Below are 15870 nucleotides of genomic sequence, written 5' to 3' on the forward strand. Positions count from 1 at the left end.
GATGGATACAAGACATTTAAGTTAGAGATAACATGAGACATACAGGGCAGGGTAGGTAGTTTTAAAAAAGATTTAGAAGAGATGAAAAATAAATTGGTAACATATGTGATGTTGATATCAAAAGTAAGATGCAGAAGGTAAAAATGGCATAAACATATATAGATACAGAACAGATTGAAATGTGGGAACGGAGTGTTCACAGTGAACACTCGAGGAACAGAGGATCAAGAGAGAACAATCAACAAAGATGTGAAAGAGGGAGAGTGGAGAGAGAGTAGAGGGAGAGAAGGAAGAACAGAGTTGTCAGAAGGCTTTAGATTACTGTTCAACATCTGTATGAAAACAACGGTGTAGAATTTCAAGCTTATGCTGCATGATAGTGTATGAGTGCATGGATGGGCTGGCATGCAATGTGTAAACATTCTTCAAACTGGTGTCAAAACAAGCCTCTGCAGTGGGAGTGGAATTAAATTCAAGCTGAAGTTAAAGTATCGTGAACACTTGAGTCTCTTTCCTCCATCTGCAGCGCAGAATTGTTTCTCCGTGTTACCTCTCCCCCTAATTAGCCTTGACCTACTTCTACCTTCTTGCCTTTTGCTTCCATCAGTCTCTCTCTAAGGTCCTGGCTCTGTTTTCCCTTCCCACTCTTCCCTTTACCTTTGTGCTTCTGAGCTCAGCTGCTCTCCATCTCCCCTGTCCATTCATCGTTTCTCCACCCTCAGCCCTCACATCAATCCATCCCCAACCCACCTACAATCAGCCTGCTCTCTAATTACCGGTCTGCTACTCCTACAATCATGTAATACTGCTTCACAGCTTATCCTCCCTTCAATCACTGCCCTGCCTGATAACTGTAAGCCTGAGCTAAACAGCGTTGTCTGGAGCTAATGCTGCGAGGAAGGATTTACTGCCTGGACTTGAGTTGTGTTAGCGCTCGCTCTTCAGTATTAACTCGGCTCTAACTCTGCTGGAGAGCCAGGAGAAAAGCCCCCTAAGGAGCTAGAGCAATGCTGGATCAAGTAAATACAAGACCGAGCTCATATACATGCACCCATGCATGCAGGCTTTCTCTCTCAAACACACACACATATTGCACACTATTAGGATTAGGATAAGCTTTGATGAGACTATTTATTTACTTTTGCATAATATTAGAACTGACAAAATGTGAATTTTCCGGATTTCTGTTGAGCAGACATGTTGAAGAGTTTTGACGTGGGAGGAGATATTTGGGGCATTTAGGAATACAGAGGTAAAAGTCGGCTTTATTTTCTGCATAGATAACGTGAGGCAAATGTTTGTTGGTGCACTTCCAAGGATTAGATGAAACTCCAAGTTGAATCATCAGTACATAATATGTATGCAAGCCTTTGTACATAAAACACCTACCCAGAGAATTAAAGATATATCTTGCTTATTAAATTGTGGCTCTGTATCATGGCAATCTGGGCAGTGTGAACAGTGTTTGGCTTGCCTCTGTGACCACAGTGTATGGAGCTTGGAGCACCGGAGGACCGCCAAGATCCAACTGATGACGCAAAACAATTTGACGGACCCCAGCTGCTATACTCTGCTGAGACTTCCACCAAGGAGGGAAGCTAAACACTTTTCATCTGCACACACCGCCCACATTGCCATGATACAGAACTGGTTTTATATGGATAAAGTATCCCTTTAACTTTGACTCCTAAGATGCATTTTAATATAAATCATACAATCAAGAAGCTTAAAACTTTCTATTTAATTTCTTTAAACCACTCGAGCAAAGAAGAAAGTGTTTTGAATTTGCTAAAGCTCTGATACACACCTTTGGCTGGCTTCTCAATAGCAACTGCGTCTTCAACTCTCGCCCTCACGTATTATGGTCACTGCTCAAATGCCCAGTTAATGTTGTCAATGTTGCTACAAAGCTACTTCATTGGGTTTGGGAAAAGATTGGTTTGGCTTAAAATTAGTCTGACTCACTGGATGTAGACTGTTGCAAGGGCACCAATGCTGTATCCAGGGCTTAACACCACCCAAGATGATTGAGATTGGCTTAAGGAAACACATTTTTTTTTCCATATCCCAGAATTTATGTAGCCAGATCGTTCTCCAGTGCTGACACATCACTTTAGAGAAAGGTCTGTGAGACTAGTTTAAAATAAGTATGCTAATCATATAAGAGCATTGATGTTTGGTTTCACACTGGACAAACAAACAAAACAAACAGCGGCCTCCTGGGTGAAAGTCTGTACTTTTGTGACCCATCTATCCACGACCTACTCTCTCTGTGGACATCTGTGGACCTTGATAAGAAATATTTTTTTAATTTGTGAAAAAACAAACATAGTTCGGGAGAAAAACATTCCTCTTACAAACGTTTATTGAGAATAATTTAGTTGCATGAGAACTTAGTTTTTTAGGAAACCAGTCTCGCAGCTAAGGCTCATGGGTATTGTTGTATTTGGAGCCAGCAGCCATACTAAACTGACGGAAAAGACTTAGTTGAAAGATTTAGTTCTTACGGCCATAGGAAAACCTAGCAATAAGGAAAACTGAAAATAATATTTTACCTGTTACACTTTGCCACTCAACTTTTCATTACGCAATTCAATTGTTTTCCACCATGGCTGTGTGCACTTACATTTTGAGCGGACTCAATTCATCTTCATGCTCATTCATCCTCAAATATAGTTTCAAGTCATTAATTTCGTGTGAACTTATTGAGTTTCATTGAACTCAAGATCTTAAGGCACCCATGTAATAGATATGTTGAAGTTTACCGAACAAGAATCACTTTTTTTACAGTGTAATATGTGCTATACTACATGCCTCGTCAAGGTCACGTTTCCTTTTGCATGATGTATTGTTCCTGTGGTGAAATCACAAGACTTGTCATGTGCCATGAGAGCTGGTGCACAGAGGTGAAATGAAATGTTAGAAAAATGAAAGGAAATGCATTCAAGTTTAACAACACATGACAAAGAAACTGTTGGACTTCAGAGCATATAAACCAAACACTGTAGCTATGGTTAAGTGTAGATATGAAGGATAAATAGAAAGGATCCAGAGGCCCAAATAGAAAGCTCCACGCTGCACATTTCTAGGTCCGACAAACATGTTTTCAAAGCTGTCATCGTGATAAATCAACACATCTGGCAGGATTCATGGTGGCATTAGGCCAGACAGCTGGGAGCCGGTCCATGTGCTAATACATTTTCTCAGTCGGTTCAGTGTCATAAATTTGGCAATGGATTTAGTCATTTTAAAAATGTGAAGGCTCTACAACACAGTCCTTTCTTGAAGTTATTTCCTTGATTGCTTTATCTCCTGTGCTTACAGGTGCTGTATGTCTTTTTTTAATCTGTAAAACACCGGCACCAGTCATTCATATTCCCTGAGCATGAGCCATCTTTATCTGCTGTATCCTATTACTGATTTAAAGGGTTATTTGCACATTTCTTCTTGCTTGAAAGTCAATTAAGATGACTATGAACCTTGAATGATTTTGTAATTAAGGAAAATTGAGGAGGATGAAGTACAAGGAGACAGAGTCAGAGCAAGAAAGAAAAATACCAACAGTGAGGAGTGAAAGAGAGAGAGAATAAAAGAGAAAGAGAGGGTGGAGAGGTAAATGCCCAAAAATAGAAACCGATTCCAGAGAAATGGAAATACAGGTAGATCTGAAAGGAGGAGTGACAGGAGAGAGGAATCCAAACATTATTTTGCAAGTCTAATTGTCATGTTGTTAAAAATCCATCTACCGTATTGTTATAAGCTTTACTTTGTAAAAATCAGTCAGACATTAAGGATGACTCATTCATTATGCATGGAAGCGATTTATAATGTCTATAATTATCAATTCTGCCAACAGAGTTTTGCTCTCTTGGTTTTGATCAATCTACTGTATCATAACAAGGGCACACACAAAGCTAGAGTTAATACAGTGAACCCACCAGATGCATTACTACATGATGCTACACTTGTTTATTAACCTATTCAACTAAATTTTGTGTTTTCCAAACCTCAGCATGTTAGACAGCTAAGATAAGATAGAGAATTATGAGACAATAAGACTTTAATGTCCCAGTTGAATATTTTACTTGGACCTAACAATGTCTGCAGTATAAAATCACCAAAAAAAAACAACAACCCAAAAATGAATTATTTAAATGATCAACTCATTGGAACTCCTGAAGCTGCTTGATAACAAGCTGATCATTTAAATCAGCTGTGCTGGAGCATCAAGAGATCTAAAACATGCAGGACAAGAGGTACTCTAGGAGAGGTATGACAAAGTACAAGAGACTATTTGATTATCTAGGCTATAATTTACATACAGATATATTATATTCATTATTCATTAGTCTCCTCAATGTGCAAAAACATGCAGCTATCACCAACCGCCATTTAACTTTCCACATCCAACGCACATATATGGAACAGAGTGGTCACAAGGTGGTTTGTTTCTTGTACATCTTTTTGTTTTTAATACAACATAGGCATTGACTTATTGATTATTTTTTGTATATTACCAGTGTATCAAATGTTCTAAGTGAAATGAACTTAACAAACTAAACTGAACTAAAGCTAAAGCAAAAGGAAAGGATCGTACGAAAAACATTTTCTGCTACAAAAAACTGCAGTAAAGTGTCAGGCTTTTGTATGATTATTGTTGATTCTTTTGTGAAATACTTTATACTTTTACCTTTTCAGGGATCTAAGAATGACAGTGTGAGTGCAAAGTCACAAGAAGATGTTGTTTTGTTTTGAGTAAATCAACAACAATTTCAAGTTCACACTATCGGCTGATCATGTTGAATATTAGCTGGTGTACAAACATAACTTGAAAAGTAAAGCCCTTACTGTGCTATTTGCAGATGTTGATACACAATGAACTTTGGCTTAGATTACACTGCATTGAAGCATGTTTTGGGAAATAGTTTATTTTGTATCACTGGCCTATTAAAATTGCTCTCTCACTAGTTATACATTTTCAAAGACGTGTCTTCAGATGAACCAGCACGCCATCTTTGACGATTTTCTGTGAGCATCTGTTTGGTTTGAAATTTTTGATGCGGTCACATTCTTCAGTAAATTGGAGGCTGCAGAGGAACAGCATGACTGTGCTGATTCACTTTGTCTGAAACGGAAGCAGCTGGCTTCTCTTCCAGCCCGTCTTTACATTATCTGCATGGTGCCAAAAATAGCTTCTGTTGATGTCCATCTTTGAGTGTGCGTGCATCGGCAATGCCATTCACTATGTTTGAATCAACTCACTCTTCCTTGATGTTCACACCATGCTGTTGTTGTGCCCCTTGTTGCCCCTCATGCGTGCCCCCAGTCACCATGCGCCACTCACTTGCTAAACCGTAGGCCTCCGGCATGCATGTGGCTTTGGATCGTCTGCCAGCGCCCGGCCTTGCTGCCCCCCGTCACCATGCTTCGAACGCTGTCGCTGCGACTGGGCCCTGCCCCAGAGCAAGCTCCACCCCCGCTGTCACTGACCCCCGGCGAGGGTCCAGCACCGCCCTGCCCACCCTTATCCACGGCCCCACTTGGAGGAACAGTGAGGTGGATCGAAGACAAAGAAACACGTACAGACAGAAAGAAAGGACCAGGATACAAAGAAGGAAGAGAAAAGGACAGACGAGAGACAGACGCACAGACGTACAATGCCGAAGAGCAAAATAATCATCAGTAAAGTTAGTCAAACTGGTGAGTGAGACACTCTGTAAACTCTCAGTCCAGCCACAAGTGTCCAGTGTGCAACAACAATAACAGCGCTGAGCAGCTGCTGCTTTTCAGTAAGACAGTCAGTAAAAAAGCAGTGAAGAGGTCTAAGCGGATATTTACTGTGTTACCCTGAGAGTAAATTGAAGAACACAGCTGTTTTTCCTCTGACTGAGACAAGTCTTCCAAAGTACAATAGTTAATTTAAAAACTGCTCAGAATTTATGGTCAGTTCATTACTTTCTGTTTATATTAAAGGAATACTTCACCTTCAAAATAACCATTTGTACATCAATTACTCACCAAGCATTGCCTTGAATTTGAAAAGATTATTGGATGATGAATAGAGAACCAGAGACCAGTGTTGATGCATTTAAGTAAAAGGGTTCCACGTTTAACGGCTGAAAACCATGTCAAAACATCCAATGTACAAACTCTCAGACAACTTATGTGGTATTATCCAAGTCTGGTTTATCCAGTTGTAGGCTCAACACATACGTTGTCACTAACACTTTACTTTTTACAACACTTCTGCTTCAACGGTCTCCCACTTGTGAAATTGATTTTTACTGCATGTAGTTTGAAGTTTCTAAAACAGATGCAACGCTGTCAACGTGATGTCATCATAGCAAAATGTAACAGAAACTACCTCAGAGGCGGTTTTGAGAGTATTTTGCTGGGTGTTTAGACAGTATGTCTGTCAGTCTGTGGACAGATGGTCAGCCTAATTGATATACAAACAGTCATTATGAGGGTAATAAAGTAAATTACTCCTTTAAGTTTAAGACAACTTGTAAATCCAAATCCACTCATATATTGCAAAAATACTGGCCAAGTAAAGAGTTTGAATACATTGCCTATAGGAAACTTCTTATTGCAGCTACTCACATCTAAAACTAGTTATTGAAAATATTTCAGACACAAGTAGTTTCAGGAGTTTGGAGACACTGCACTTCAGCCTCATTTCACTCCACACATGACCAATCTGCTGGCTCTGTGAATAAGGCATAATAGCAGAGTAACAAAGCAGATGCATCTTCAGACTTTAAGATGCAGGTAACGGTAACAGAGCAGATGTCTCTAATCTCAGGGCAACTCACCTGCAGCTTACAATAAATACGAAAGCACTTTTATCTGATGAGTTTCTGTTTTCCAAATAAAATCATAAAAGCTAACCCACCCCAGCTGACCTTGACTTAAGACGTCACAGAGACGAGTACAGACAGAACGTTGACTTCAGGGATCTTTCACTGAGTGAGGACAAATCACACAACACACAGCTGCACACTAGAACAACGTGTTCAACATGTAGACATTCAGTGCAGGCGGACGGTAAAATTAATGTTTTCTCACTGGACTACCAGTTAACATGTCCATACTATCAGCTCCCTAAAACTCTCTTGTGCATATGATTCATTTCTCAAATGCACTTGTATTTTATTTCCCTTGGGGCAAAATATTACTGCACTGTAACTACACTAAATTTAATTTTGGTCTCTTATTTTTTGTGCGATTGTATTTTATGCCATTTCATTTGTTATGTTAGTTATGTTTATTGGTTACATTTTCCCTTTGATTGTATTTTAAATGTTGATCTAATGCATTTCTTCCCCTTATCTAAAGCACTTCTAGATTGAAAGGTGATACACAAACAAACCGGGGTAAAGTATCACTATCTCGATAGTAAGGGGTAGGAAACAGTTGACTCGCTGATCCGCTGTCACATATCTCAGAAATGCCACTATAATCAGCCGATTAAATGCCACTCAAATATAGATAATTATCTCAATAACATAATGCAATGAAATCACAACAGTCGCTGCTGCTCACTGATGTAGTTAGTTTCAACATCACTGCACAGGTTCAGAGTAATTGATCACCCTGTGGTTTTGAAAGTCAAGCGAGTTGTAATTAGAGAGGGTAAGAATGAACAGGTCCTAATGTCTCAGAGGTGTGTGAGATGCATCTAAGTGATGGCATGGAGGTCGAAATCAAACAGACGCTTTACCATTCAGACATTCATTTGCTGCACTGTAAACAGCGGAGACAGTGTCACTATTTTTAGAATAGGTCTCAGTAGACCAGACTCAGGAGGGCTATAAGCCTTAAAACACTTATAGTACTATGAGTGATCGTGGGAGTAGTGACAACAAATGAGAATGGAGGAAGAGGTGACAGGAGTAAAAACACACACGACTTTATACACACACACACACACACACACACACACACACACACACACAGAAACACAACTGTGAAAACTAAAGAAACTACCCCATTAAAGCAACAGTTGAACATTTCAGGAAATGAGCTTAGTAGCTTCCTGGTCAAGAGTTAGATGAGAAGATCACACATCGCTCTCACACCAGATATTCAAAAGTAACAATTACTTTTAATTATAATTACATGAGTGTTTTTTATTTAATCTTTACAAAAAAAAACAAGTTTCAAAAAAGTGTAAAAACAAATATTCCCTATTTCTTGATGAGGCGCAGTAACTTTCTGGAGTCTCTGCTAGTTGCCTGGCAACTGGTCCCGGCTAAGAAAAAGTCCGACACTTGCCCGATATCGTTACACTCACTTTTCCGTCTGAAATTGCCTACACTCTCCACCAAATTCTGTGTGGAAGGGGGATTCAATTATCCCAAACCAATCACAAGACAGATGTATCTGCCTGAATCTAACGTCATTTCAAGTCGACACTGAGGTGTGGCCATGTCAGCACACTGGTTTGGTTGTTTTAAAAGAGAAACTGTGCCGATTTTGACCAGCTGCATGTCCTGCCCATTTCGTAATAATTCAATCTTTAGTGGACGGTGTTAATCAATGAGGCATAAAACACATGTCAATTTTACACTTTGATTTTTGTTCAGATTAGAGAAACCAGACATAACGTTTGGGGTTTTGATACCTTTGGACAGAGCTAGGCTAGCTGTTCCTCTGTCTCCGGTCTTTAGGCTAGCTACCATATGATGTACCTTATATTGAACGAAACAGAGTGAGAAACAGAAAGTGGTGTTGCTCTTCTCATCTAACTCTCTTCCAGAGAGCAAATAAGCACATGTCCTCAAAACAAAACCAACTTATTCAAAACAGTCAACCCTCTGTGGAAACCCTGATGGCTTTGGTAGAGTATAAGTTTAAGTCAAGTCTGCTACAGTGTCTTGTGAAGCAGATCTTAATATTTGGGGAGGAGAGGTCAGGTGAAACAGTGAGATCGGCTTTCTGAGGGTTGTCCGTCTCCATGGTAACACTCCATGGGCTGCAGGTGAGAGGTAAAGAGGGTCTGATGAGGCTAGCAGGGCTGTAGGGAATGGGGCTATCAAACCTTTCACTTGTGCACCCTGTACACAGTGCAAAAGCAAAATGTTTTTTCCCAGATTTGATGTTCTGTCTTTTGAGTTTTGACTGTAGCAACCAAATGGGACTTAAAAAGGAGGGTCTCCAACTTAATTTACATTCTCTCTGTAATCCTCTATCTCAAAAACATTGATGATTTAAAGCCAGGCTGCTGCCAGACAGAAACACTGTATTTCCATCTAAAAGTGATCATTTGGAAAAATGGTCATCATTTCTGTCCATTTAGGGGCAGTCCTAGGAATAACAGCAATATTGAGGGATGGTGCTGCACATCTCTATCAGGTGCTGCATGGCCAGCAGTGCATACTAAACACCACCTCGCTGTCGACATGCCTGAAAGCAAAAACGTGAGGATTACCAAGGATGAGAGGAGACTCCTGTTAAAAGACATGTGGCCAGACAGCGTTACAAAATGCCTCCCTTGAGGCTATTAAATGTGACCTTTTCACTGCTCAGAGTAATGTATTGATCAGCCTTTGCCTTTGATTCTGAGTATATTTGGTGTTATTTGTCACTTACTTATTCACACAAATAGCCAAACATTAGAATTTATGTTGAATTTAGTGTGCAAAACACATATGAATGCCCAATGTCAGCTAGTCATACAGCTGTGTGGGAGTTTTCCAAGGTGCACACAAGCCCCTGTTCATTACAGCCCTGCCCAGAATGAGGGGTCCCTTACCAGCCATGACTGAGACTCACTTGGGCGTGAGGCGAGGGTCTCCGTAGGGAGCATAGGGAGACATGTTTAAGAGGAACTCTTTGGGTGGGTAGGAGCTCCACCTCTGTTGCACGTTGCTGCTGTCATTGTTATTCCAAAAGTCTCTATCCAGATCATTGTGGCTAGAGAGAAACAGGGAGAGAGGTAAGGCAGGCAAACGCATCAAGCAATCAAAGACATTTATAAAGAAGAATAGCATGACTGATGAGAGAGGTGTTGAGGAAAAAAACATTTAAAAAGAGTTAACAGTACTAAGTAATACTGTCTCATAAATGTAAAGGTCAGGAAGGAAGTTTTAATAAATAGGAAACACGTGGTAATGTCAATGCCCATAAAGTTCAGGAATTCTACACCTTTTCCAAAGTCAAAGTTCAAGTTTCAAGCATTTCAAGGGGCATTTTCAAGCGTTTCTAACACCTTACATCCGTGGTGCATACATACTTATATACAGTACATATACTGCACAGTATTCTGATAACTGCACTTCCTCGTCACATTCAATTAGATGTAATTGTGCTATGAACCATAATGTTTTGTGACAGGATTCTACAGAAGGGTGACAAATAAATTAAAATGTGTCACCTGTTTGTAAGTAGACTTTGCATCCTATATAACCAAAATTTCCAGCAGCTTAAAGCACTTTATTCATAGTCCAAGCACTTTTCAAACCAAAAACATACCACATTAAAATTCGAGTGTTTTCAAGGATTTCCAGCACACATAGTAACCCTGAAAGGTATACCCTATAACAGGGCAACGTTTTTTTAAAGGGAGAGTTTGATTTTTTTTTTAAATGGGGTTGTCTGATGTACTTATCCATAGTCAGTGTATTACCTACAGTAGATGTCGGTCGCGAGCCCCCAGTTTGGAGAAACAGGCAGGAGCACCAGCAGAGAAACTTAGCGATGCACGGCTGTGGACAGGGGCAGCAGCTAAATATATTTTAGCCACCTTAAAAAAACAACCTCAACATTACTTTAAGTTTATGCTAAATTTGGAATAATTTAGTTTGTTCTTAACCCTTTAAAGTCACAATAACAGAAACAAACAACTGAATTAAACTGTTCGCGTGCCAACTGCCATCTACTGTGGGTAACACACTGATTATGGATAAGTACCTCATACAAGCCCACTTCAAAACATCCAACCTGTTCCTTTGAACATAGATAATGAATGCATTTGTTCATTCAATATAAGGTCAGTCTAACATTACATTCATCACACGGTTCTGCAGGATAAAAGGGAGGTTCAAGAGAAGTCTGTTGCAATTCACATGTCCAAAAACCTGATAATGAAATGATGCATGATAAAATGCCTAGAATGGAGAAACAAGAAATGACCTGCATGTTTTATCATTCTGTCAGAGATGAGGAAAAAGAAACAGAAAAAAAATAAACATAGGAGCCAGAAAAGTCAGTATACAACAGAACAGCGGTTCTAACTTGAATTGTTAGACGTCATTCAACGCCCATGCTTCAGCATGTCTAATCTTTAATAATGCTAATAACAACATAAACTCCCAAAGTTAATATCACAGTCCAAAATAATGAAATTACAGCTGTGTGAGATGGCAGCACAGTTCAAGAGTGAACTCACTGTGAGAGAGTCAGAGTTTAGAATATTCTGAATTTCTTGAATTGACTGTTTTTAATTTAAACTTGTAGATAACACTGTTTTAGTGTTCTGTTATAATGTGTGACTAATGCATTCATATTTTTTTCTGTTTTGCAAGTATCTTTTCATATTTCAAACTAATTCAAAGAAATGCCATTAGGAGATGAAGCTTGTTTTTTTTTATTCCCAACCTTTCATTTATAACAAACAGAACATACAAGGAACTTTCTTTCTCTGTGTTCTAAAGACACTGTATAATTCAACCTCTTAGATAGATGAGAAATATACCCATATAACTCTGTCCTTACGGGCATCATTTCATGGTGGACATTTTAGACTGTACGTGGGGGCGAGGGGGCTTCAAGATTAGCTTTCCAATCAGAAACAGCTGTTAAAATGCAATACTATCACCACATCATAGATACATTTCCATATGCCTCCCTGACACCTACTTGATGGCTTTATTTTCCCCTCGACCTCTCACAGAATCTGGAGAGCTGGCAGCCTCCATCCCGGGCTTATTTCTCTTCCCCTGCAAAAAGACAAGAGGGACACAGAGATGAATCTTAGAGCCATGTTTTGATCATTTACAAAAGCATTTCTGCAAGTGAAGTGCACATTACAGAGGCTTAAGAACCACATCAGGTCCCAAACATGTTGCAAAATATGATAAATGAGGAGTGAGACCAAATTGGTTTGATGCCAGGACCACAGCTTGCTTCTGAGGATCAAAACATGCAGAGGGCCCAACTACAATGCGATGCTATAACACACTCTCACATGCATGGACACGTCTTCAGACACAAACAGAGGAAATGTACATGCAATTAGGGCTGGGAGATATGGAGAAAATCAAATATCACAATATTTTCTGAACAAATAACTCAATATCAATATTGAGAAGATATTGTTGACTATTGGTGCTCACAAAATATTTACACAATGATATTTCTGATGAAAAATCTGCAGTAATGTGGATATAACTTGATTAAGTGAAAAAGGCAAATAACAGAACTGCTAGAAAAGGCTGGTGAGTTCATAAAATGACTAAATATGTAAAGATAATGATTATTATTATTATTACTAAATACAGTAATCAAATCACTTTAATGTAGCTCTACTCGAAATACTGAAAGAAAGTGGGTTGAGATTGACGCCACTACTCAACTATATCTTTACATAGAAAATAGTTGTTTGCCGCTATATAAATGCTCTGAATATCGAGTACAGTGCCTTTAAAACCAGGAAAAGCCAGTACTCTTATCATAATATCCAAAATATAACACGATATCTCATGCTTACTACACAACGCACCATATAAGTTGTTAGACACATAATTAAATCATGGACATTAAGATACTGTGATGCATATCTACAAAAAGTTGTACAGACTTCATGTAACAATAAATAAAACCAAACATCTATTACTGTCACAGTGGTTTAAAAGAAGCTGCCATAGCACCTTTTATGTCTATAGTTATTTTCATGATTGCAGCATAGCTACAACCACAGAGACACACAGGAACATTGCTTGGTGAGTTTGGGCTTATTGTGTTTTCTCCTAAAAGTTTCCACTGCCGGTGGACTTTGAAAACAACAAGTAAGTTGAAGATAGTCTCAGCAGACTTCTTCTTTTCAGTAACACACATCGAGCAAAGCAACCTCTCCACTGCAGATCTTATGCTCACCACAGTTGTTGCTCTCGATCACAGTAAACACAAGTTACTGTGGGGTTGTTTTTATCGATGGCTGCAATCTGACACTGAACTGTAAATCACAACACTCTACAATATCTACAGCTGCTGGACCACCATTTATCCCTGGCATCAAATATAAATCCAGCTTTAAGAAACTGAAACTCTGACACCCCAGGTACTGGATACCTAACAAATCGCAAAGCTAAAGTATTCTTCTCAAAGCAGAGGAGTGTCTTTTCACAGAGAAACAGGATCATTTTGAGGTTGAGGGAATTCTAGATACTAAAGACAGCAAAATGCATACATGCATTTCTATTGTTATGTATCATATGGCTTACTTAACTTACTCTGCATATTTGTCTGTTATATTTGTTGCAATATACACTAGTTATTGAGTTTTACATTTTATTGAACTCTTGAGGGTGTCAACACCTCTCCAGGTGAGTCACACAGACAGTCTGCTCTTACATAATGATTTTCCTCACAACAGGGAGATAGTACATATTCCATAAAATGTCCATGAGATAGAAAATATCTCTCTTCATTTCTCAAAATGAAGTTTCAGCCACAATCAAGTGAACAACATTTTGGACTTGATCCTGTTTGGAGATCTCAGCTACATTACCATCTGTTGCTGTCGATAATTACGTTTTATTAACATATGCCATATTTTGACAAAATATTCAGTACTTTACATGACTCACATTAGAAAAGAAAATATCACATTGTGCCAGACAGATAAAAAAAAAAGATTCAAGGTTGAAAGTGAAGGACTTTTACCAATACATTTTGTGCCTGGATGACAAACTACAGCATTAGAAGAAAAGCATTTTGATCACATTGTGATGAATTTTATACAACATCAATTTCACGTCTTGCATGAGAGAAACCATCATTGTTTGTACATCCAGAGAGGCCTGCTCATCTTGGCTCTTTTTAGTAGCTGTTTGGTCATGAAGGTGTATCCTGTTTCCCTCCATCACTCTCAACCCTGCTCATTTTGACTGCACAAGAACCGTCAAACATAGCGGTATAATAATTTATAGCTTCACTCTCTGAAGTGTCGATCTAACTGTGATTTTTCAGCAACAAAATCTGTAGCAAGTAATGGCTACATATAACCTAAGAACAGTAAAATGCATGGTTAGGCTGAATAAGTGATGCAATCTGCCATTAAATGTTAATTGTGAAAATGAAATGTCACAAGATGAAAAAGAGGAAGAAAATCTGTGTTTCATGGGTGGTTTCATACGTGGTTTCTGTTCTGCTGTCCAATATCAGCATCTGATGGTGCGTACAAGACACAGGGCATTTTTTCATAGTCACTTTAACAATCCCTATCATGCAGTAATGACAAACACAGGATGCAGTATGAAACTTTGAAATTGACTTATTTAACAGTATGCTAGGCCAGACTTAGCTGGATTCCAGTTTTGTGGAGCAGAAGTAAACATGTTGCCGTCTGCCATTTCAACAGTGACTGGTTGTTGTGACAGTTCCAGCACTTTGCACTGTGGGACACAGTAGGCGAGGTAGACTGGTCCAACACATACTGGAGATTTTATCTGAATCAGTTTGACATCCTGGTATTTTTGGCATACTGTAAATTAAGCTGTTTACATTTTACACCAGTTTAGGCTGCATGTATAACGTAACCACTCATAACTCATTTATTGAGTATAAATATTCTCATTTCACATTTTTATATTCCTTGTTAAGTAATCTATTTTATTTACACTTATTATTATTATTTTATTTGTATTTGTATTGTTATTATCTTATGTCCAGTAGTTTACATTTAATTTTATTCTACATTTTATTTTATATTGATGTTACACCTTTCTCTTCACTTAAATTGTAATTGATAATTTAGGTCTCAGACTGCTCTCTTTACTTATGTTTCCCTTGTACATTCTCTTTTCATATTTCATTGTTGAAGAAGCCAGAGACTCAAGAACTGCATTGCCAACGACTGCTACTGTTATTGTTGTGCAAATACACCATCTTAAATCTTGAATCTCGAGTCACATCTTCTACAGTACATTAGAGAATATACTAATCTGAAGGCCCCAGCTGAACAGTCACTGGGTTCAAACTGAGGACCTGAGGTCGTGTTGTAAGTGACGCTGCTGCTAACCTATGCAGCCATATGGGAAGCAAACATAGAGTCTCAAAATGAGGACAGTCTGACATCATGACATCATTCCTTCAATTATTTATGATAGTGACAAGAGTCAAATGCAAGTGCCTGTCGCTGCGTTCTGATTTGCTGATAAAGGTATAAACCGAATCATAATATTACACCCTATTTGAAAAAGAGAAAACTGCATTATATGAATGAGACCTTTATAGAACCATTGACTCCACAGCAAGGTATATCAGAGGGGTTTTGGTTAACCCTTGGTTAAAGGCTCTGGCTGGAATCAGGTACTTTACATACTGTATGGATAGTTTTTGATGCAATCTTATGAATATTTAAGAGCTGTCTGAAAAAATCCTCAGAACAGATGGTTCCAGACACAGAATAAGAACACTACGAGTTTCTACAGTAGTTTCCTCACTTCAAACAGGTCACCGGTGTCTAGAACGACTCATATGACTGTTTCAAAAACAACTCTTGTACATGTTTTGTAATTGTCTGATTATTCTGTTGTTAAGGTTTGGTCAATTTTAAAGTAAACTAAAAATGTCACCATTTACGGTCAAGAGGATAGAGGTTACTTGTTGTAACGTGTTGTTTACTTAAGTGTTTGCAATCACTCG

General features: G+C 38.7%; 1 protein-coding gene across 1 annotated transcript in view; it reads right to left on the reverse strand.

The window, feature by feature from the left end:
- Positions 1-15870, reverse strand: part of syt7b (synaptotagmin VIIb) — a gene marked incomplete at both ends in the record, with an annotated part of 104283 nt that overhangs the window by 37268 nt on the left and 51145 nt on the right. Inside the window, 2 exons of the mRNA XM_083934905.1 lie at positions 9778-9918; positions 11863-11942. Coding sequence (XP_083791031.1) covers positions 9778-9918; positions 11863-11942 — 221 coding nt within the window. The remainder of the gene's footprint in view (positions 1-9777; positions 9919-11862; positions 11943-15870) is intronic.

This window comes from Echiichthys vipera, assembly GCF_963691815.1.
Source record: "Echiichthys vipera genome assembly, chromosome: 1".
NCBI lineage: Eukaryota > Metazoa > Chordata > Actinopteri > Perciformes > Trachinidae > Echiichthys > Echiichthys vipera.